Consider the following 24,333-nt stretch of genomic DNA (forward strand, 5'->3'; position numbering starts at 1 on the left):
TGAGCCACCAGGGATCTGAGCCATCTTTCATGTATAAATTATTGTTAAAGTCAAGTCAAGGCTAGAAAGGATACATTGGCTTTGGCAACTCAGGAGCTATTAAAAATGTTAATAGTCTTTTCCTTAGAGTGGTGGGGCAAGAATCCGGCTGCCAGGAGATGAAGAATGAATCAAATTTTCAGTTAACAACAAATGTAAATGACTGTTTCAGGAAGCTTCAGTGTAAAGGGACACAGATTTGAAGAAATGATACCTAGAGAGGTTAAATGAAGAAAATATCTCTTTAAATGATACAGAGATGCAAACATTTTTTATAGATTACATGGGACTGGTAAGTAGAGGAAAGGTTAAAATTACATGAGAAAGAAAGCTAACACAGTGTGATGGGTTTGTAATTTTACTCAAGCAGAAATCCAGGTGAAGAATGATTGGACTGCCCTAGAATAGGGCTTTGGTAGGATGGGCACCAGAGGACAGCTGGGTGGGAAGAGACTATGGATAAGAGAGGACTTGAAGTGATAGATTGTGAGGTCTCTAACATCTACAGGAGACTGGTACGTTGGAGGAAGATGTAAATATTAAGTGGAAGTCTAAGCGAATGAAGAGACAGCAGCAGGTAATTCAAGGGCATCCGAGGATATGGAAGGCGTGGCTGCAGAATGCGTGTCCATTTCAGATTCCAGAGGGAGTGGCTTAAGTGAGGGTAGGTAAAAAGGGACACTTGAGTTGAGGGTCAAGGGCAGTTTCTGTGCTATCTGACGTCATCCAGGATGGCGGTGATGAAGTAGAGAGAAATATCAGAAGACAGATGCTGTGGTCCTTAGTAAATACGGGGAAGTGGCCAGGACTTTAGTAGCAGTAACAATGTGTAGAGAGAAATCAGGGACTAATAGGTGAGTGACTTGTGTTTCAAAGGGGCTGATTGTAAGTTTGCTTACCTATGCCTGCTGCTGCTGCTGCTGCTAAGTCGCTTCAGTCGTGTCCAACTTTGTGCGACCCCATAGACGACAGCCCACCAGGCTCCCCCGTCCCTGGGATTCTCCAGGCAAGAACACTGGAGTGGGTTGCCATTTCCTTCTCTAGTGCATGAAAGTGAAAAGTGAGTATGTACCACAGCTTTCTTATCCATTCATCTGCTGATGGACATCTAGGTTGCTTCCATGTCCTGGCTATTATAAACAGAGCTGCGATGAACATTGGGGTACACGTGTCTCTTTCAATTCTGGTTTCCTTGGTGTGTATGCCCAGCAGTGGGATTGCTGGGTCATATGGCAGTTCTATTTCCAGTTTTTTAAGGAGTTTCCACACTGTTCTCCATAGTGGCTGTACTAGTTTGCATTCCCACCAACAGTGTAAGAGGGTTCCCTTTCTCCACATCCTCTCCAGCATTTATTGCTTGTATACTTTTGGATCACGTCCATCAGCAGATGAATGGATAAGAAAGCTGTGGTACATATACACAATGGAGTATTACTCAGCCATTAAAAAGAATACATTTGAATCAGTTCTAATGAGGTGGATGAAACTGGAACCTATTATACAGAGTGAAGTAAGCCAGAAAGAAAAACACCAGTACAGTATACTAATGCATATATATGGAATTTAGAAAGATGGTAACGACAATCCTGTATGCAAAACAGCAAAAGAGACACAGATGTATAGAACAGTCTTTTGGACTCTGTGGGAGAGGGAGGGGGGGATGATTTGGGAGAATGGCATTAAAACATATATAATGTCATATAAGAAATGAATCGCCAGTCCAGGTTGGATGCAGGATACAGGAAGCTTGGGGCTGGTGCACTGGGATGACCCAGAGGGATGGTATGGGGAGGGAGATGGGAGGGGGGTTCAGGATGGAGAACACATGTACACCTGTGGCAGATGCATGTTGATGTATGGCAAAACCAATACAATATTGTAAAGTTAATAATAATAATAATAATAAAACTTAAAAAATAATAAAATAAAAATAAAGAAAGTGAAAAGTGAAAGTGAAGTCGCTCAGTCATGTCCAACTCTTGGCAACCTCATGGACTACAGCCTACCGGGGCCCTCCGTCCATGGGATTCTCCAGGCAAGAGTACTGGAGTGGGGTGCCATTGCCTTCTCCTATGCCTACCGTGTCTTTAAAAGAATGTGTAAGAAACATAATGTTGATTGCATCTGAGTGGCATCTCTTTTCTGTTAGACTAGGGGCCGTACAAATGTTTTGTATTAAAACTATCAATGACAAATGATACAAAGTCATACTGATGAATGATAAAATGAAAAATGATAAAACTATCATTCTGAAAATTTCAGAATAGAGTCAGAAGAAAGGCAACCCACAGCCACGTGCCCAGCCTAGCAGGGTTTCAGAGTGGGGGCTATCGTCAGTCAGGCCTGGAGGGAAGTACTGTCTTGAGGGTAGAAAGGGAGAGAGTGATCAGTTCAGTTCAGTTCAGTCACTCAGTCGTGTCCAATTCTTTGCGACCCCATGAATCGCAGCACGCCAGGCCTCCCTGTCCATCACCAACTCCCAGAGTTCACTCAGACTCAGTGAGGGCTTTAAAGGCGTTGAGGTTTTTGGTCCACAGTGATGCATGGCTCTAAATGACATTGCAAAACTGAAGTCTATCAGAAGTGACTCTGTGCTTATGGTACCCCATTTTAAGATTAATCTACTCAATAGTTTTTAGACTAAAACCATTCAACCAGTGTCAGAAATCCAATTTAAAGTTTCCTTTTTTATTTTTGAAGAGAATATGGAGTACAGGCTAGCACAGCTCCCAAAAGCAATATTCTTTACTGTGTACAATAAATCATCAGCTTTCTATCCCATAAGTAAACTAAAGAAGCTGGCAGAAGATAATGTAGTGTTTTCATGAGAGAAAAGATTCTTGTTAACCTATATTCTTATCTTCTGTAAAAGTTTGTGGCTTTCTTTGGTTATTGCTGCTATTGAAAGGATAGTATCTTCCACTTAACGCAAGAGACTTGGTGGTGTTTTTGTCTTCTTTATCCTGATGAAATCTGATGTATGCATTGACTGAATAGTGACTATAAAAGCTGACTTGCCCTAGTGAGGATGAGCAAAAATAAATGGAGCTGTCGAAAGCAGTAAAGCAAATATCTAGCATCCTTAATGTAGCTTAATTTGACACTGTGGTTAAATTCAAAATTGCTTTGCTCTGAGCAGTCTTTCTTCCCACCTTCTCCACCTCCCTTTTACCCTCCATTCTCAATAGGAAGCATCCCAGACATAGCTGGGAATAAAGTGATTCTAATTAGATGGTACTTCCCCGACCTAAATCGTCTTTGGCTTTTGTATATGAAATGTTATTGCACAGCTCTCTCTTCACATCACAAGGAAATATGAACAAGTCCCCTTCCTTTTCTTGTTCTCTGAGAATAGCGATGTGCTAAAGACAGAAGTGCTCAGTACTGTCAGCTTGCTGAATCAGATTCTGTGAGAGTCTGTGGCCAGCCACACGCACTGCCACTATTTCCTTCCCAGTCTGCTGGGAGAGAGGCCAGGAGGCTTTTCTTTCTCCCAGCCTGAATATCAAGAAGTTGTTGAAGTGTCAGCAGAGATTCTGTTCAGCAGAGATGTTCCTATTGTTGAGAAGCCTCCTCTAAACCTGTCAGTCAGAATGACAGTTCACCAGAGACCTCTGAAAGGCACTGGACTTCACATTAGGGTTAAGACTACTATGGTCAGCATTTGAACACTATGGATGCTGGGAGCAGGACCATTAATTATACACAATTCCCAACCCACCTTCCCCCATAGGCACTGGGTTCTTTCCTGCCTGTAGATGAAGGTGTCAATTTCGGCTGTATTATTTCTAGCCATAAAGTGAAAGAAAGTGTAGTCGCTCAGTCGTGTCTGACTCTTTGCAACCCCGTGGACTGTAGCCTACCAGGCTCCTCTGTCCATGGAATTTTCCAAACAAGAGTACTGGAATGGGTTGCCATTTCCTTCTCCAAGGGATCTTCCTGACCCAGGGATCAAACCCAGGTCTCCCACATTGCAGGCAGACACTTTACTATCTGAGCCACCTGCAAAGCAGCCTAAATATCTAGCCATAAAAATCCTATTAAATAGCAGTACACATAGTATTGTGCAAAACACTGCATCCAATTCAAATAAAATTGGGGAACTTTACAGTAGTTGTATTTATTTTAAAATAGAGCTTTCATAACTTTAATAAAGGCCACTGGCTGCTGCTTTTGATGATCATGAACATTGTTGCATTTTGTAGACTGTGAACTAAATCACCCATAATATCCCCCACAACTTATTACTTTATGTAAAAGGAAATATTATATGCTAATATAGAATGTGTTTATTGCATCTGCAAAACATTACTTAACGGATGATTGTTAAAGAGACAAGCGAAATTGTACAAAGTTTCCCCTGGCTTCTCACGTGTCAAATGCAGAAGGAGCAGAGTGAATGCAGCTCAGTATCTGTGTATCTAGGTGTGGGAATCATTTTACACAAAATGAAGTTTTCCTATACAGAGGAATTAGTTTAAATGCCCATTTTTTTTTCCCTTGAGAGAACTTACACATATACTGTTGATAAAATATTGGAAGAGAACAGAGTTCTTCAAGTGTATCTAGTATGGGATTAACCACTTCCCAGTGTACCACCCTTGGGAAAATTTCTGTCTTTTTAAAATATAAATGTAAATATCACCTGAGAGAATATTGGCCAAAATATCATGAGAAGTATACACTGTACTGCAACAATAATGGCATCAGAGCACAAAGGCCAGGGTAAGGCTTTCAGTAGATCCCGCCCTCAAACAAGAGCGCCACTGCCGCCCAGCCGTCCGCGGGAGAGCCTTGCCTGCTCCCAGCATACGTTATAAAGGACAGCCACTGCTCCCTCCAAAATTGTCAATTGCCCCTGAAAACAGCAAATTTGTCATTGTCTTTCTTCAATAGTGATAGACTGGGGATAAAGCTGAGTAGAATTTGGGAGAGAACTATAGCGTAATACAGTATGCATGGGTTGCCACGGGAGGATTTGGGGAAGAAAAAAATGTGTGACTAGAAGTTCCTCTAGAGGTCTGAAGAACTACTTAGAAAAGGACTAACTTTTCTTGATGCTTTTGGACTATGGTGTTGGAGAAGATTCTTGAGAGTCCCTTGGATAGCAAGGAGATCAAACCAGTCAATCCTAGAGGAAATCAACCGTGAATATTCATTGGAAGGACTGGTGCTGAAGCGAATACTTTGGCTAGCTGATGGGAAGAGCCAACTCATTGGAAAAGATCCCGGTGCTGGGGAAGATTGAAGGCAAAGGAGAAGAGGGCAGCAGAGGATGAGATGGTTGGATGTCATTGCTGATTCAATGGACATGAACTGGGCAAACTCCTGGAGACAGTAAGAGACAGGGAGGCCTGGAGTGATACAGTTCATGGGGTACAAAGAGTCAGACATGACTTAGTGACTGAACAACAACAAGCTTTTCTTGAAGCATGTACTAGTGTGGAAAATTCTCTAAACTAGGAGTCAGGAGACATGGGATCTACTTCCAGCTTTCTCCTGAGTTAGATGTGTCCCCATTGAAAAATAATAGTTCTGAACATTGATTCCTGAAAATAGTCATGTGTGTGTGTGTGTGTGTGTGTGTGTGTGTGTGTTAGTTGCTCAGTCATGCCTAACTCTTTGCAACACCATAGACGGTAGTCTGCCAGATTCCTCTGTGCATGGGATTCTCCAGGCAAGAATCCTGGAGTGGGTTGCCATTTCCTCTTCCAGGGGATCTTCATGACACAGGGATTGAAAATAGTCATAGTTTACTAAATTATGCTGCAGTAGCAAACAACCCCAAAATTTCAGTGGCTAATCCTGTTAGCTACTCATTACCTGAAGCTTTGCTCTGCTTAACGTTCGAGGCCTGAAGGATCAGCTTCACATGGAACATGCAGCAGAGGGAAAGGAACAGTGGAAGAACAGCATAATGTGGTTTAAAGCTTCACCTCACATTCCATTGGTCAAAGGCAGTCACATGGCCTAACCTCCCTCAAGAGGAAAGAAGTACGCTCCTCCTACAAGCAGAGCACCCGGGAGAAGCTCTGAGAAGGCAGACCCAGGGGAGAGGGGCAGCACAGTGCCTAGAAGTTGAAAGCATTGGTTGATAATCTGTAAAGCCTCGTCCAGCTCCAAAATTACACATTTTAATTCATGAATTAGAAATGGCAACAATTCATTTGGTTGTAGAAATATTTTACCAGGAGATAAGAGACTAATTTCTTAAATGGCCCAATCCAAGAATGGGCAGAGCACCTACCTGTATGAATCAGTAGTTTATATATGCATATATAGGTTTTCATATTTAAATTATTTAAACTAGTTTGAAAGCAAGTTTCTGGCCTTTCAAAAATTTTTCTTTGATATTTTGATTAATACATAAGTAACACCCCTTTACATATGTGAAATGCTGGGCTGGATGAAGCGCAAGATGGAATCAAGATTGCATGAAGAAATATCAATAACCTCAGACATGCAGATGATGCCACCCTTATGACAGAAAGCAAAGAGGAAATAAAGAACCTCTTGATGAAATTGAAAGAGGACAGTGAAAAAGCTGGCTTAAAACTCAATATTCAAAAGCTGAAAATCATGGCATCTGGTCCCATTACTTCATGGCAAATAGATGGGGAAACAATGGAAACAGTGAGAGATTTTATTTTCTTGGGCTCCAAAATCACTGCAGATGGTGACTGAAGACATGAAATTTAAAGATGCTCACTCCTTAGAAAAAAAACTATTACCAACCTAGACAACATATTAAAAAGCTGAGACATTACTTAGCTGACAAAGGCCCATCTAGTCAAAGCTATGGTTTTCTAGTGGTCATGGATGGATGTGAGAGTTGGACTATAAAAAAAAGCTGAGCACTAAAGAATTGATCCTTTTAAACTGTGGTATTGGAGAAGACTCTTGAAAGTCCCTTGGATGGCAAGGAGATCAAACCAGTCTAAAGGAAATCCGTTGTGAATACTCATTGGAAGGACTGATGCTGAAGCTGAAACTCCAATACTTTGGCCACCAGATGTAAAGAACTGACTCCTTGGAACAACCCTGATGTTGGGAAAGATTGAAGGAAGGAGGAGAAGGGGATAATAGAGGATGAGATGGTTGGATATCATCATTGATTCATTGGGCATGAGTTTGAGCAAGCACCAGCATTTGGTGATGGACAGGGAGGCCTGGCACGCTGCAGTCCATGGGGTTGCAAAGAGCTGGACAAGACTGAGTGACTGAACTGAGCTGAATGTATCTGTGCTCAGTTCACATGGTGGTGCATGTGTGCTAAGTCACTTCAGTTGTGTCCAGCTCTTTGCGACCCTATGGACTGTAGCCCATCAGGCTCCTCTGTCCATGGGATTCTCCAGACAAGAATTCTGGAGTGGGTTGCCATGCCCTCCTCCAAGGGATCTTCCCAACACAGGGATCAAACCCACATCTCTTATGTCTCCTGCTTTAGCAGGTGGATTCTTCATGACTAGCGCCACCTGGGAAGCCCTCATGTTGTGGTGGAGAGAGTGAATTGAGACGAGATGTTTTTTGAAAATTACAAAATTCTAATGCACATTTTAGGCAATAATATATTGGACCATTGTAGGTTGTTGGATAGACCAATCAGCATTTCTTCCAAGGGAAAAAATGGGTTAAGGGTACAGATTTTCTTACATGTGTCAGGCACTTTCATGATTTTACTTATAGAGGTACAGATTTTCTGATATGTGTCAGGCACTTTCATGATTTTACTTATAGTGGTCTGTTTAATCCTCAGAGCATCACTTTGAGATAGAAATTACAATGACTCTGCTTTCAGATAAGAATATTGAGGCACAGAGAAACTTAGTAGGTGGTACAAGGACTCTAGCCAGTACATGGTAGAGTTGAGATTGAATCCAGAGTCAGACTCCAGAATTTGTAACAACTAGTTGATTTCCATTTTTGCAGAGGTTTATGGAGCCATCTTTCCAGTACAAAGATAATACATTGGAAAGGCTGTACTAGTTTCAGAAAGTGTGCAGTTAAGAGTCCACCTGGGCCAGTTTCACATGAGTTATCTCACTGAATGCTCAACTAAGCCTGTGGGGGTGGGGAAGGTATTTTTCCATTTTACAAATCAGGGCTCTCAAGCACAGAGAGTTTACCTTGCCCAAGGTCACACAGTCAATGCTCCATGTAGAATTTGATTGTGAGTGCTCTGTCTCCAAAGCAACATTTTAAGAAATCCCTTGTATCAACCAAAAATGTTGGCAATCCTTATTCAGCAAGGTGAATAGCAAAGGAGCATCTCAACCTCCTTGCTCTTCACTTAAAGGCATGTGGTTTGCTTTTATTTGTTTGCACTTACAGGCTCTCTGGTGAAACCCATCCATGCTTATTTGGTTCTAGCATCTCTGTGATCCCTACTGGGTTTAGACCTAGCTTTTAGTAATCCCACCAAATCAATCCCTGCTGACCAGCCCCAGGGGTCATCATAAAATACTTATGGGGTTTTCATCTATTGAATCCTCTCATCAAGCAAACATTCTAACTCTTCTTTGAAAAAAAAAAAAAAGGTAATTTTGCATCCTGCTGAGGGATAAGATAGAACTAAATTGTATTTGAGTAGAAAATGTTGTTATCATTTTAGGGGTTTGATTACCAAAATAAGGAACGCCTCCTGATTCTAAGATAAGCTTAGAAGATTATCAACATTCCAAAAAAGCTTTTTAAACCAGCAGCACTGGATTTCTGATCTTCAATTTTCTCCACAATCCTCATCTCTCAGAATAGCCATCTACCATTTACTATTCATCCTCTAGGAATTTTATTATGTTGCTTAAGATCACTTGAATCCAGAGGAATTTTTCTCATTTTTTTTTTTTCGTATACACAGAAAGCAGTGCATGTAAGCAGGAGCAAGGGAGACATGGCTGTATTAGTAACCAGCTTCCTACGAGTTAGTGCTTTGCACTACTGCATGTCCAGAGACCCCCGCTGCAGGCTTCAGATCTGCTGATGTTGCTGACACTTGAGCTTTTGAGGTGTTGATTTGCTCACATGTAGGCAGAGGATGGTCAGATTGAAAACTCTCTGAGAACGGTGACCTTGATGCTTTTTTCATTTCTGTATCTGCCATAACTTAAGTCATGTAGTCACTAATAGTGGAAGTCCACAAGTACCTGTTGAATGAATGGTTAAATGCTCTACCTCCCACCACCCCCCAGAAAAGAAAGAAAGAAAGTGGAAAAGAAAGAGCCACATCTGACATTTAAGACTCTCTGATTTGTCTTACTTTTCAACCTCATTTTCTGCCTGGTACTTTGGACACATGGCAGGCTCACAGGTCCAAGATCGCACCACTCTGTTCATGCCCTTTTCCCCACCTGCCTACTCCCCTTACTGTCAGAAGCCCTGATCATCATCTGAAGGTCAACTCCAAGGCCACTTCTTCTGAGATATTTGTTTCCATAGATTTTGTGTTATTCATTTATTCATTCCACAGATATTTATTAACATTTAACTGTGGAGCAGCCTTCCTGCTAGGGCTTTACATGAATCACCTCATTTGATCCTCACAATAATCCAGTAAGTATTTATTCTTTCCTTTAACCAGCATTTATTGAACACATGTTCGTTGGCAGACCCTGCTGTAAATGCTAAAGATTGAGCAGTGAGAACATTAGAAAACATCACACCTTCCAGGGCTTATATTCTAATGGAGAGATGCAAACTTGGGAAACAAGTACAGCAATAAATGAACCAGATAATGTCACATAGTGCTAAGCCATTACGCAGCTAAAAGCTGCTGATGTGAAAGGGAGCGACAAGAGTGGGGAATTAGAATTAATCCAGGTGATATTAACCAAGTTCCTCAAGGGCAGTTTTCCGTCTTATGCAACTATGCGTTATCCAGTGCCCAGCACGGTGAGTTACATGCTCTGGCCATTCAAAATAGTCAGAGAACTTTGAACCTAGTGATCTGTAAGGTTCCTTTCACTCTAAAACTGTGCTGCTGAGAGTAAGAAATAGGTAGAAGGTTTACATGTGCAACATGAAATCTCCCTTAAAAAAAAAATATCCAGGGTATATCTCAGCTAATCCTTGGGCCTGGGCAGCAGCAACATAGTCTGCTCTGACTTCTTCCAATCCTGTAGAGGAGAAGCAATAGTTTACCCAACCCCTAGAGTATTTTCCCTTTGACTTTGGAATGCATTGTATTTTTTTTCTTTGGAAACAAAAATACCTTTGTAATTATATTTGGCTTAGAGGAATGCAGCAGTGAATTCTTAAAGTACACAGCATGTGATAATACCAAAGAAAGTATAGCAGGAAGCCAAGGAGAGCCAATCTGGGATTAAGACTTTGCTTGCAAAGCCTAGTGTTTTCACTTATGGAAACTGCTGATGAATATTGCTAATGTAATGACAGGCAAAAGTTAACTGATGATAACCAAAAGTGAAAAAGAATTGTAAAACCCCATGAATACTAACTGCTGCTGCCAAGTTGCTTCAGTCGTGTCTGACTCTGTGCGACCCCATAGATGGCAGTCCACCAGGCTCCCCCCGTCCCTGGGATTCTCCAGGCAAGAACACTGGAGTGGGTTGCCATTTCCTTCTCCCATGCATGAAAGTGAAAAGTGAAAGCAAAGTCGCTCAGTCGTGTCCGACTCTTAGCGACCCCATGGACTGCAGCCCACCAGGCTCCTCTGCCCATGCGATTTTCCAGGCAAGAGTACTGGAGTGGGATGCCATTGCCTTCTCCAGAACACTAACTAATAGGGTTCAAATTGCAGACTCTCTCACCTAAATACCATTTATCCTATTCAGAATGATTTCCCCAACCAGTATGAGAAGACTTGGCATTGTCTGCTCAGGAGTGATGATGAAGTTATATGGACTGAGGCACACATCTGTTCCTAGGACGGCTCCTTCACTGGCTTTAGCCAGAGTCTGGCCACAGTTTTTAGTTTTTCTCCGGGTGAAGCTTTATCAGCGTCAACAGGATGAAGTCCACAATGTGTGTGTGGCACTCTGCTCCAAGCAGCTCAGCTCCTGAAACCAGACAGTAAGCCTGCTCTCTTTAGAGATCTGAAACCTGCAAACTGCTTTGATTAATTTCTAGTTAGGTGCAGAGTGGAAAGAGGAACTGCAAGGTCAAGAATTTGCTAATCTCAAAACCTTTTTTGTAAAGTGTGATTTGCAGTAGAATGGGTGCTACATTTCTGCTTCAGACTTTACTGTAATGAGTTCTCTAGTTTAACCACATAAAATAGTGTGGAAACCCCCTTACAGTCAGCTCAAGAAAAAGCTTGTCCTTTGAATTAACTGTTATTTAATTACATAGTACTATGATATAAACATGTCTATTAAATATTTTATATTCAGTGTAACCTGTAGTGCCAAATGATAATTATGATGGTTTGCAGCTCTAGTGAAAGCATGCAGGCCCAGTGTAAGGAAGATTAATATATACAGGATAAAATGTGTCACAAAAGCACAATCACCTCCCTAGGCAGTATTTGCATTTTTAAAAAGAATGAACAGCTTTTTAAATGCTTTACGCTTATATTGCCCCTGAGTTTTTAATAAGGTGTTCCCCTTTATTTACCTATCACTTGCTGAATAACATTTAATGAGTGATTTTTTTTTTCCTGGTAGTGTGACAAACTATGTTGACTGTTGGACTTTAAATGGTATTTTCTCCCTAAAGTAAAATATTAGGAGTTTTAATTAGCAGTGCAATAATTTTAGTTCAGAGAGGAAATGATTTTAGCTAAAGGATTTTGGTGACATGGCCTTAATCTTCATAGTGTTTGTAATTGCCATTTTCCCAACTATTTGTTTTAATAATATAACTAGATTTTGGCCACCATGAGGGTAATCTATTTATATAACACCATTAAAGTAGAAAAGGGCTTCCCTGGTGGCTCAAACAGTAAAGAATCTGCCTGCAATGCAGGAGACCAGAGTTCAGTCCCTGAGTTGGGAAGATCCCCTGGAGAAAGGAAGGGCAATCCACTCCAGTATTCTTGCCTGGAGAATTCCATGGATAGAAGAGCCTGGCAGGCTACAGTCCACAGGGTCGCAAAGATTCAGACAGACTGAATGACTAACACTTTCATTTTTCACTTTCAGAGTAGACAGAAGTTTTGTAGTTCTTAGGGGTGTGGATTTCAGCACAGAGTCATCCAGACAAAGTGAAATGGTTTGTTGAATTTTGAGTATGAAGTGTTACTTCCCCCATCAACAAAGAAAAAACAAAAAACAGAGTACTCACTATGTACCAGGAGTTGTGCTAAATGCAAGGAAAAGAAAACATGAATAATTCAGGTCAATATTTCTCTTCTTCACTTCAAACTTGTAATTTTTCTAACATAGCAAAGTAATTTCCTCAGCATCCATTTTAGCTTGGTAGTGTAAATAATCTTTAAGATTAACTTAGCACTATCAAAAACACAATCTTTAATAATATTCAGGCTACTGATGATCTAAGCCAAGTATTTTTTTTTTTAATTCATTTAAGAAATGTATGAAAACCTATACTTAATATAAATCAAGGGTATTTGTTTAGGTTATAAAAGGATTCTTTATAAATGAAAAGAGGACTAGCTCAGCAGAGATGAAAGAGCAGGAAGAGTCAGCCTCTGGTTCAGGTGTTTGTGGAGCCTCTGAAAACCAGGCTTGATTCCACAGGCAGGTTCCTCTTAAGCATCTTTTCTCCCTACTTTCTCATCTCTTAAAGCTACAGAAACGATGAATGGGATGCAAGAATACTGGAGTGGGTTGCCATTTCCTCCTGCAGGGATCTTCCCTATCCAGGGATCGAACCTGCGTCTCTTATGTCTCTGGCACTGGCAGGTGGGTTCTTTACCACTAGCTCCACCTGGGAAGCCCCTGATGTGTGGAAGGGTTTCCTATAATGCTGGTCACATATTCTACACTCCATAAACAGCACCTGTTACTGCCAGACAATTAATAATAGAGTTTTCTTAATACTAAACAATTTTATTGTGTTTATAAGAGCTAATCACAAAATTTAAACCTGCACTAGCTTTTCAGCAACACATTGTACAGAGACCTCTGGCAGTACTTTTCGAGATGTAAATTAAATGTTCGTATATCTTTGTATGTATCAAATACAATGAAAGCTACTAGCAAGGTTGAGTTTTGCAATTTTCAATTTTCTGTTCAGCCCTTTGCTGAGATGTCCTTACCTGGCAAACAAAAGCTTTAACCACTTCTTCATTCATCCGTCTCTCCTCTCCAGGATCCTCATGTTTTCCTCAACTTAATTATTGTATACAGATGATAATTGCTTGTTGTTCATCCTTTTTCTATTTAAATAGACCTTTTCTCTCTGTCTGCAAACACAGATCAGGCTTTCTTTAATTCTCAAGATGACTCTCATGACAACCTCTAAATTGATGATCTCTTTTCTGCTTGTCAGAGGAAATTTCTTCTTTGCCCATTGGACTGATGTTTGCTCAATCGTTGCTTAGCCTGTTGAGAACAGCTTCCCAGACTAAATTCCATCTGAAGAAATCAGAAACTAACAAGTATAAAAAGTTTCTTATAAGAATAAAAGTGAACTTAAAAAAAAATCTTGACATTAGCATTAAAAATACATGGATGACAGAAAACAGCAAAATTCTATAAAGCAATTATCCTTCAGGAAAAAATAAATTAATTAAAAAATAAAAAGCTAAAAAAATACATGGATGAATCCTAGGAGTTTTAAATTAAAACATTGTACATACTTTATCATCAATAATGATAAGTGAAAAGGTGATAAAATTAATTCTTAAGCCAGTGGAAATCTGCAAGTGTGTCTTATCTACAAGGACTATTTTTTTTTTTACTAAAGATATATTTGTTTTTTTAAATATATATCTTATATTTCCAATAATAGATGATTCATGCCCATGGCTTCTTATAGCTCTAAGAACATATGTTATTAAATTTCACAGGAAAATTCTTTAACTTTGAAACATGCTCTTTGATTCTTATTAATTATTGATCCTTGAACTCTTGATATCCTTATGTTAAATGTTGTTGCCAATAAAAGCTGGCCTCAAGCCAAGGCTTTTCACTTAATACTTGTAAAATAGCTGGTTTGATAATGAGCATATAATGAATTATACTTGTAAAGATTTGGATGGACCACAGAGTTTGGTTGAACCTAAGAGTTTTCAATACTTGCTTCATTCTATTCCTATAGACATTAAGACATTGGTGTATCATTTCCACATATATCACTTGGATTACATGCCAGAAGTCCATGTACTGGAATATCAAGGTCTTTGTTTTAAATGGTCTCACCTGTACAGTGATCCTAAGACTCAGGGCTCCAAGTTTAGCATTATTTGCATTTCCCTCAGTGGGTCACGAACTGAGCAGAGTGTCATGAAATGAAGAATACACTGAACGAATAAATGTTGTAGTATGTTTGTTCATTATTGTTTTCTGAATCATGTCAAATCCCTCTGTGTTTCTTTTCCATTTCAAAAGAAACATCTTTAAGCATTAAAGCACAGACACAATTAGGAGAGATATTTCTTTTTTTTTCTTAATTTTATTTTATTTAACTTTACATAATATCATATATGAAACGAGTCACCAGTCCAGGTTCGATGCACGATACTGGATGCTTGGGGCAGGTGCACTGGGATGACCCAGAGGGATGGTATGAGGAGAGAGGAGGGAGGAGGGAGGAGGGTTCAGGATGGGGAACACATGTATACCTGTGGCAGATTCATTTTGATATATGGCAAAACCAATACAATATTGTAAAGTTAGGAGAGATATTTATTTTTTGCTTGTGTGGAGTAAATATAAAACAGCAAACAGAAGAAACATTTATTTTTAATTAGGGAAATGTCTTTTAAAATTTTCTAAAATAAATCATCCTTGGTAAGTTAAAGGTTGTTTTGGTTGAATGCTTTTTAAAAACCCCACATAACAGCATATATTTTAAGAGATGGTGGAGTACAGCCTCTGAGCAATGAACAGTTCATGGCTCATCTGCTCACGTACAGCATAATCACCTAGGATAAAAATGAACAGCCATCCTCCAAGATTTCCAGAAACAGGTGCCACAAATAATCATCCCAAATGTTTGGAACACTGTCATAGCAACCAGATTCAAAAAACAAGTGTCCTAGCTCCACTATAAAGGAACAGAAGAAGGATTCTTTTGCACATCCAGTGTAGGCATTCAATGAATAAATGTGTGCAGGCTTGCCTTGGTAGAGGAACGAGTAGACTATTTACTTATTAGTTTGTGATACACTACGTGCCCTGTGGGATGAGCTCAAGGTGACTGATAGCAAGTAAGGGTTATCTGGAGATCTCTTTTCTGAAAATGGAAATCTCTATTCATATTGTAGTCTTTAGATATAGGGGATTAATATTGAAACTATTCATTACTTATAATGCTATTTTGTCCCCAGCTGCATTTGCTTTCAGCCTGTGCATAAACTGTCTGCAAATAGAGCCAGAAAAATGCCTGTCTGACTCTGAACTGATTTCATATTTCTGTGGCTGTTTTTAAACACCATGTTTCTGAGAAACAACAAGGTCCTATTGTATAGCACAGGGAGCTATATTCAATATCCTGTAATAAAACATAACGGAAAGGGAAATAATGAATAAAAAAGAAAAAACAACCAAAAAATGAGATAAAACGGTACTGCTTGAAAAAATACCTACATATTTTTGTGACTGTTTTTAAAAACATCGAAGTTTGTGAGCAACCATGTTTTAGGTGCAATATGATCACCTAATATGATCATTCTAGAACAGCCTTTATTGTTTCATCTTTGAACAATTCTGTATTTAGTAATTTGTGAGAAACATTTCTATAAAACAGGCTTTTATTTTCCACGGGTGATACCATCAGTCCAGGTAAATGGAGGCACTGACCCTCCAATCCACGTTTTCTTCCCCACTGCTGCTTCTGTCCTGGTGCAGTCAGATAATCTGTACAGGTTTCTAGGAAACTGTACTGTACTATATAGAACATGCTGTTTTTTAACCTTTTGACTTATGAGTTTATTTTATTTTAAGGATATTAACTTTTTATCTGTTGAATCTGCTACTGGTATAGTTGCTAGTTGTCATTATGCTTTCCATTCTGTCTTTGGTATTTTGGGGATTTATACAATGATTTGTGTATGTGAGGTGTATCAGGTTTTACATTTTCTGACTTTAGCGCTCATACTTAGAAACAACTATTCCACACTACAATTATATAAATATCTACCTGCCTTTTATGTGGCACTTTAAGATTTTACTTTCATATACTTTTCCAACATTCTTGTTTGTAATGCTTCTCATCCAAACCAAACCTTACATACTAAGCTGTTTAAAAAGTGAACATCTGAGAATCGTATCTATGTTTTTAGAATTACTCCAAATAGTATAATTCAGAGAGTGAGGGAGTTTCAGTTCAAAATGCCAAATAATGAGTTTCACTGCCAAAATATAATTAGGAACTATTTTAATGTGAGGACATGAACTGAGAGTAATTTGTTATAATTTTAATGATATAAATTAATTATCATTAGATTAAGACAATGCAGATTAAGATGCCTATAATAATAGAATGATACATGTCATTATTTGGTGAATTGGGAAAAAAAAAAAAGTGACTAAGAGATAGAGTAGCTTATTGGGTTCTAGTCCTGACTTCAGTAATACTCGGTTTGAGGTGATGGCCAGTTCCTTTTCTCTTTGAGCATCAGTTTGCTTATCTCTCAAATGAGGGCATTGAACTTCTAAATGACTTCAATAAGGTACCCACAGAACCTAAGATTCCTACATGGACTAACGTAGTAATAAAGCCAAAATATCAGCTTCTTTCTTGTAGGATGGAACGTACCAACTTCCAGGAGCATGCTCTAAGGAAATCAAGAGCTAAGTTTGTCCTAACTTCTCGGAACAGTCCTCTCTCCTCAGATGAATAGGACATGGCTTTTAAAGCACTTCTCTGACTTTGCTGTAACAAAGAACAGAAATGTGTTTTTGTAAGCTGGACTGTTTTAATACATTTTCAATGATTGGTCACTGTTCCGTTTTAGCATTTCTTAAAGTAACGCTAAGGGCACTGCTCTGCTGAGAACACCCATAAAAAAAGGAGTTTGTTTTTAATTAGCCTGCAGTTTGGAAAGCTAGCAGTCTATAGATGTTAGAGTTGGACTATAAAGAAAGCTGAGTGCCAAAGAATTGATGCTTTTGAGCTGTGGTGTTGGGGAAGACTCTTGAGAGTCCATTGGACTGCAAGGAGATCAAAGCCACTCAATCCTAAAGGAAATCAGGCCTGAATATTCATTGGAAGGACTGATGCTCAAGCTGAAACGCCAATACTTTGGCCACCAGATGTAAAGAACTGACTCCTTGGAAAAGACCCTGAAGTGGGAAAGATTAAAGGCAGGAGGAAAAGGGGGTTACAGAGGATGAGATGGTTGGATGGGATCACCGACTCAATGGACATGAGTTTGAGTAAACTCCGGGAGTTGGAGATGGACAGGAAGGCCTGGTGTGCTGCAGTCCATGGGGTCACAAATAGTCAGACATGACTGAACTGAACTGAGCAAACAGAATGACACAGGCACCAACTGTTCAGAAAGGACCTTGACTATTAAACTATAGATCTTCCTTAGCTTATGACAAGATTACATCCCAATAAACCTATTGAAAATATTACATTGAAAATGTATTTAATACATCTCATCTACCAAACATCATAGCTTAACCTAGCCTGCCTTAAACATGTTCCAGAACACACATTAGCTTATGCTTGAGCAACATCACCTAATACCAAGCCTATTTTCTAATAATAAAGTGTTTACTATCTCATGAAATTTATTGAATACTGAAAGTGAAAACCAGAATGATGTCCAGAATGGTTGTGGGGTATCAGCTGTTTACTCTCATGATCCTGTGCATGACTGGGAGAAAGTATCCTACCACATTGCTAGCTACAGAAAAGATCAAAATTCAAAATTTAAAGTGCAGGGTTTTTTGTTTTTGTTTTTTTTTTTTTACTGAATGTGTATCACTTTTGCAGCATCATACAGTCGAACCATCTTAAGAACCATCTGTCTTGCTTACCTGTACTGGGGCGGGGGTGCGGGGGTTAGGTAGCAGCTGAACATCTTTCCTGAATATACACTAGAGACCAGAGAAATTGGAGTGTGTACCAAAACTAGCTAGGAACTTGGGATAGAGTAGAGAGCAATCAACAAGGCCCCTATCATTCGGTAGCATACTTTCTACTTGAGGAAAAAAGATAATCAGCAATAAACAAATATAAAATCAATTCTGTTCATCCTAAATGCTTTGAAGAAAATTAAGCAAAATAAGTGAACAGAGCAACCAAGAGTGGAAGTATTTTAAATAGTGTTCCGAAGAGGTTCTCTAAATATTTGATACTTGAACAGAGAACTAAGACTTGGAGAAAGAGCATCCCAGCCAACAACAAATTTAGACTCAAGGGAGAAGAAGCTTGGAGGTGTTATGTGAAAGACTGTGAGAAGGCCAGTGTAGGAGGGGAGAGGGGTTGGTGAGAACTGTAGAACATCAAATCACAGAAGACACCAGGAGCTGTGGTAAGCAGCGGTCAGCTTTTATGAAACCAGATTCTCTGAGTGCAATGGAAAGCTGTTGCTTCTTTTTTCAACAGAAAACAGAGTGACTTGATTTACAGTTTTAAAAGATATCAATGAAATAGAATTGAGAACCAGGAAACAAATCAGCATTTGATAGTGGAATCAAGAATACTCAATACAAGAGAGAGAGTATTTTCAATAAATGGTGTTGGGAAAATTAGATACTCAAATGCAAAAGAATGAAATTAGACCCTTATTATACTATTCACAAAAACTAACTAAAAATAGATTAAATACTTAAATGTAAGATCTGAAACCATAAAACTCCTAGAAGAAAACATAGGGAAAATGCTCCTGACATTGGTATTAGCACCAAAAACAAAGGCATTATAAAAATAAGCAGTTAGACTGTATCAAAATAAAAAGATTCTACCCAGCAAAAGAAACAGCCAACAGAATGAAAAGGCAGCCTGCAGAATGGGAGAAAATATTTGCCTAACTACGTGTCCGATAAGCAGTTAATATAAAAAATATATAAACAACTCAATAGCAAAAAAGAAAAGAAAAAGAATAATAATCAAAGAGGGATGGTATGGGGAGGGAGGAGGGAGGAGGGTTCAGGATGGGGAACACATGTATACCTGTGGCGGATTCATTTTGATATTTGGCAAAACTAATACAATTATGTAAAGTTTAAAAATAAAATAAAATTAAAAAAAAAATAATCTGATTTAAAATGAGAATGGGACCTGAGTAAGCTTTTTTTCAAAGGGATATAAATGGTCAATAGGTACATGAAAAGATGCTTATTATCACTAATCATCAGAGAAATGCATATCAAAACCATGGTGAGATCTTGTCTGCCACCTGGTAGGATGGCTATTATTAAAAAGATAGAAGGTAACAACTGTCATTGAGGATGTGGAAAAAACAGAGGATGAGATGGCTGGATGGCATCACTGACTCGATGGACGTGAGTCTTAGTGAACTCCGGGATTGGTGATGACAGGGAGGCCTGGCGTGCTGCGATTCATGGGGTCACAAAGAATTGGACACAACTGAGCGGGTGATCTGATCTGATCTGATCTGAATGTACTTTTGATGGGAATGTAAATTTGTGCAGCCAGTATGGAAAACAGTATGGAAGTTCCTGAAAAATTAAAAATAGAACTACCATATGATCCAGGAATCCCACTTCTGGATATACATCCAAAGGAAATGAAATCTCTATATTGAAGAAATATCTGCACTCCCACAGTCATTGCATTGTTCACAATAGCCAAGATATGGAAGCAACATAAGTGTCCATTGATAGATGAATGAATGAAGAAAATATGATATATATTTTACATTATATTTATGCATTTTTTCAATCACAATAAAGGAGGAAATCCTACATTTCTGACAACATGGATGAACCTTGAGGACATTATCCTGTGTGAACTAAGTAATCAGACAGAAAAAAGACAAAAACTATATGATCTCACTTATATGTGGAATCATTTAGACAAAAAACAAAATTTATGCAGAAACAAAGTAGAATGGTGGTTGCTGGAGGCAGAAGAATTGGGGAAAATGTGAGATATTGGTAACACACTTCTAGTAATAAGATTAGTAGGTTCTGAGGATCTAATACACAGCCTGCTGAATGCTGTATTATGTACCTGAAAGTTGCTAAGAGAATATCTTAAATATTCTCACCACACACATTCTTTCACACACACACACACACACACACACTTGTAATTATGTGAATGATGGATGTGTTAACCTTACTGTGGTAATTATTTCACAATATATACATATCAAATTGTCACATTATATACTTTAAATTTATACAGCATTTTATGTCATCTATTTCTCAATTAAGCTGGAAAAAAAGATAATTCCAGCTGTCTTGTGTAATGCAGACTCTAAGAAGGAAGAAAGAAGCATGGAGAAAGTTAACAGGAAGTTGGGAGATTTACTGGTATCTTGGATTTGGGAGATATGATGGAAGAAATGAAAATTATCCTAGGAGTATAGACTTAGAAAGTAAAATTGCTATATTCTTTCCCATGCCAAGATTCTCTTTTCAGGACTAAAATTTGGAGGTTCTGTATTTTATTTTTATAAGGGATGTCATTCCCTTTTAAAAGCTCATTTTAGATGTCATTCTTCTTATTTTATTTTAATACCAGAAGCATTTTGTAGTGGGGTATAGACAATTAACAGGGTTTCCCTGGTGGGTCAGATGGTTAAAAAAATCCACCTGCAATGTGGAAGACCTGGGTTCGACCCCTGGGTTGGAAGATCCCCTGGAGGAGGGCATGGCAACCCACTCCAGTATTCTTGCTGGAGAATCCCCAAGGACAGAGGAGCCTGGCGGGCTACATTCCATGGGGTCACAAAGAGTTGGACACGACTGAGCAACTAAGCACATAGCCATTTAACAATGATGTGGTATTCCAGGTGAACAGCAAAGGGACTCAGCCATTCACATACATGTATCCATTGTCCCAAACGCCATTTATAAATAATGGCAAACCTTTGAAATAACATAAAAGAAAGTTGGTTTCTTTTAAATGTCTAATATTCATATTGCTAAGAGAAGATAAATTTATTGATATATTTTATATAGGTCTTAATGAAGTCATTTAACATTTGTTCCTATTAAAATTTCTGACTGGAATTCTGTAGTGAATAGTGAAGAAGATAGTTTTTAATAAACGGTGAAGAAGACAGTCCTTCCCAAATAGTGAAGAAGATAGTCTTTAATAAATGGTGCTGGGAAAACTAGATATTTAAATGCAAAAGAATGAAATGAGATTCCTATCTTACTCTGCTTATAGAACCTCTGTGTGTGTGTGTGTGTGTGTGTCTATGTGTGTGTGTTTGATCGTGTCCAACTCTTTGTGGCCCCATGGACTGTAGCCCAGCAGGTTCCTCTGCCCGTGGAATTTTCCAGGCAGGAATACTGGAGTAGGTTGCCATTTCCTACTCCAGGGGCTCTTCCTGACCCAGGGATCGAACCCACATCTCTTGTGTCTCCTGTATTGGCAGGCAGATTCTTTACCACTTGAGCCACTGTATAGAACCTACAATAGAAGGCTCTCCTTTTGGACTCTGTTCCATTTTCCTCCCCCAGGCATACAATTACCCACGCTAGCTGCAATGATGTGAAAAATCACCACACAGATTTTTACTGAGGAATGGGCTCTGGTGGTCCAATCATTCCAGAAGATGGCTGTGTAATATAGAGCACACTGTCTCTCTGAGAATTGGTCTTCTAATATTGTAATTAAAATAAAGAGATTATCCTTCATATCCTTTTAGCATTTTAGATAATCCTAAGAGTTCTTTCCACTTCCAAAATTTTAAGATGGTTCCGCTTCTGATTTCCATATGCCATTGACACAATCCATTGCTTATTTAGTTAATTACACAATGCTATATATGTCAGCCATTTTTATGCTGATAATTTCCCAGTTTTATATCTCAAGTTCAGGATTTATTTTATATCTCAAGTTCATGAGGTTTATTCTCATATAACAAATGGCTTCCTGAACATGTCTACCTGGATGTTATATCAGTACTACAAATACTTTATGTCCAACATGCCTGATTCACTAACTTTCCCCATCAACTTGCTCCTTTTTCTGTATACTCTCCTCATATTGTTTAGGTTGCTGTCTCTTTGATTGTCTTCTACTATACCATTCTAGCAAATAACCATCTGCTTACTTGTCTGCTTATCTAAGTCTACAAGACTCAGCTCAAGTTACCTTCTTAGGCAAAATTTTTCTAAGCCCACTTCCTAGGCAAGAAGAATTTCTTACTGCCTGTGGTATCTTGAGTAATATCAGAGCACCTGCCTGAGTTTGTTCACCTCTTTGTTTGTCTACATTCTGAACTCCTTGAAAGGAATTATAGTTCCTTATTTCCTTGTGATGCTATGCTCAGCTTAGAATATATCACATTAGATGATTAACAAAGATATCATGAATGAGTAAAAATGAAAATTCTCTGATCTGAGAATTGCTCATATCCCATTTTTTAATCTGAAATATGTTCTCACACTAATAGCATCTCCAAGACAGGGAGAAGCCATTGGTTTTCTTGCTTATTTTGACTTGTTTACCAGTTTATGAAGACTCATATAAATGTTTACCTTCATTTGTTTGCACCCGTCCTTCCATGAGATATCAGTGTTCTTTCCATGTATATTCTGTCTTGCAGAGTGCAGAGACTTCTTTTTCCTCTCTTCCTTGAGATTGAGATTAGAATAATGATGCCCAGCCAGTTTTTAATAGATGTTCATTCCCGAACCCCACATTTGCCTTAGTTGCCTCTGGAAAACAAAGTTTCTTCTATGTAGACATTTATATATAAACCAATTTTATCATCAGCAGTTAACAAATACACTTCCAGCTCTTCAAAATGTTAATGAAATTTTTTAGACACGATTCTTAGCTCTCATTCAGTAAGCACACTTGGGTGAATAAGCTGTCAGATTTGAGTGGCTGAATTTTTCTCAGCATCATCTTAAAATACCTCCTACTCCCTGATCAGGCTAGAAGAAATTAACCAAAGTGATTTATTTTAGCAGTGTCAAGAAATCACATGTGACTTGTGAAAATGATAGAGTCAGCTTTCCTTCCCATTATGTTTATAAAACTTACGGGTACTGGAATAATTAACAGACAAATCAGAAAGAACTTTGCCTTATAAGAGAAGTTTCTTTCTCTGAGGTCACAAACCCTTTAAGACTTTGAGTCTGCTCTTCACTTTCTTTCCTTGAGTGGGTAGTGCTTTGTCACTCCCACAGCCATTTCCTTCCTCCTGCCAGTCTTCCTGACATTTCTTGATAGAGTCAGGAATAGCATTTTGTCAGTTAATTCATCTTTAAAAGGTCACAGATTATCATAGACTAGCTTAGCAGAAATGAACATATTACAGAATGTAGTTCAAACCAAGTAAACATTAACACTGATAATAATTATTAATCTTTATTAGGTTCTAGTTATAATTACATCATTAATGCAGTCTGTCCTCAAAATGGCCCTGTAATTTAAGCATCTGATGTCAGCCTTTTACAGGGCTTCCCAGGCGGCTCAGCAGTAAAGAATCCACCTGCCAGTGCAGGAGATGTGAGTTTGATCTCTGGGTTGGGAAGATCCCCTGGAGGAGGAAATGGCAACCCACTCTAGTAATCCTGCCTGGAGAATCCCCATGGACAGAGGAGCCTGGTGGGTTGCAGTCCACGGGATCACAAAGAGTCAGACATGACTGAGCGTAGCTCAGCACGTCACAATGTACAAGCACATTCCTTTTGCAGAGAGGAAAAGAAGGATTGGAGAGGAGAGGCCACATGGCCAGTGGATGACTGAGTTAAAATTTGAACTCCTGTCCTCACATTTTTTTCATTTCACCAGTGTTTATAAGAATATGTGAATGCAATTGTCCATGTCTTGAATGACAAGGGCTCTTGAGGAGAGGTGCTTAAGGCAGATGGTGATCTGTTCAGCAGGCGTGTAGCCTGTATTCCCATTGTCACATAGTTGGAAGCAGATTCAGATGGCTGAGATGAAACTGTGCATGTAATGAGTTGAACAGGGGTTTGCCTGACTCGCATGGATGTTTCTTTGCCTTCTAGGAATATTTCCAACCTGCAGCAGCCTCAGAGACCAATTGGGAGTCAGTCACAAGCTCTATCTCAGTAAGTAATTTATGTTTCTGTTCCT

General features: G+C 39.0%; 1 protein-coding gene across 2 annotated transcripts in view; it reads left to right on the forward strand.

Moving 5' to 3' along the window:
• PDGFD (platelet derived growth factor D) overlaps positions 1–24,333 on the forward strand; it is a 278,766-nt gene that overhangs the window by 213,845 nt on the left and 40,588 nt on the right. For both annotated transcript variants that reach the window (XM_061440083.1, XM_061440084.1), the window contains exon 4: positions 24,246–24,308. In XM_061440083.1, coding sequence (XP_061296067.1) covers positions 24,246–24,308 — 63 coding nt within the window. The remainder of the gene's footprint in view (positions 1–24,245; positions 24,309–24,333) is intronic.

This window comes from Bos javanicus, chromosome 15, assembly GCF_032452875.1.
Source record: "Bos javanicus breed banteng chromosome 15, ARS-OSU_banteng_1.0, whole genome shotgun sequence".
Taxonomy (NCBI): domain Eukaryota; kingdom Metazoa; phylum Chordata; class Mammalia; order Artiodactyla; family Bovidae; genus Bos; species Bos javanicus.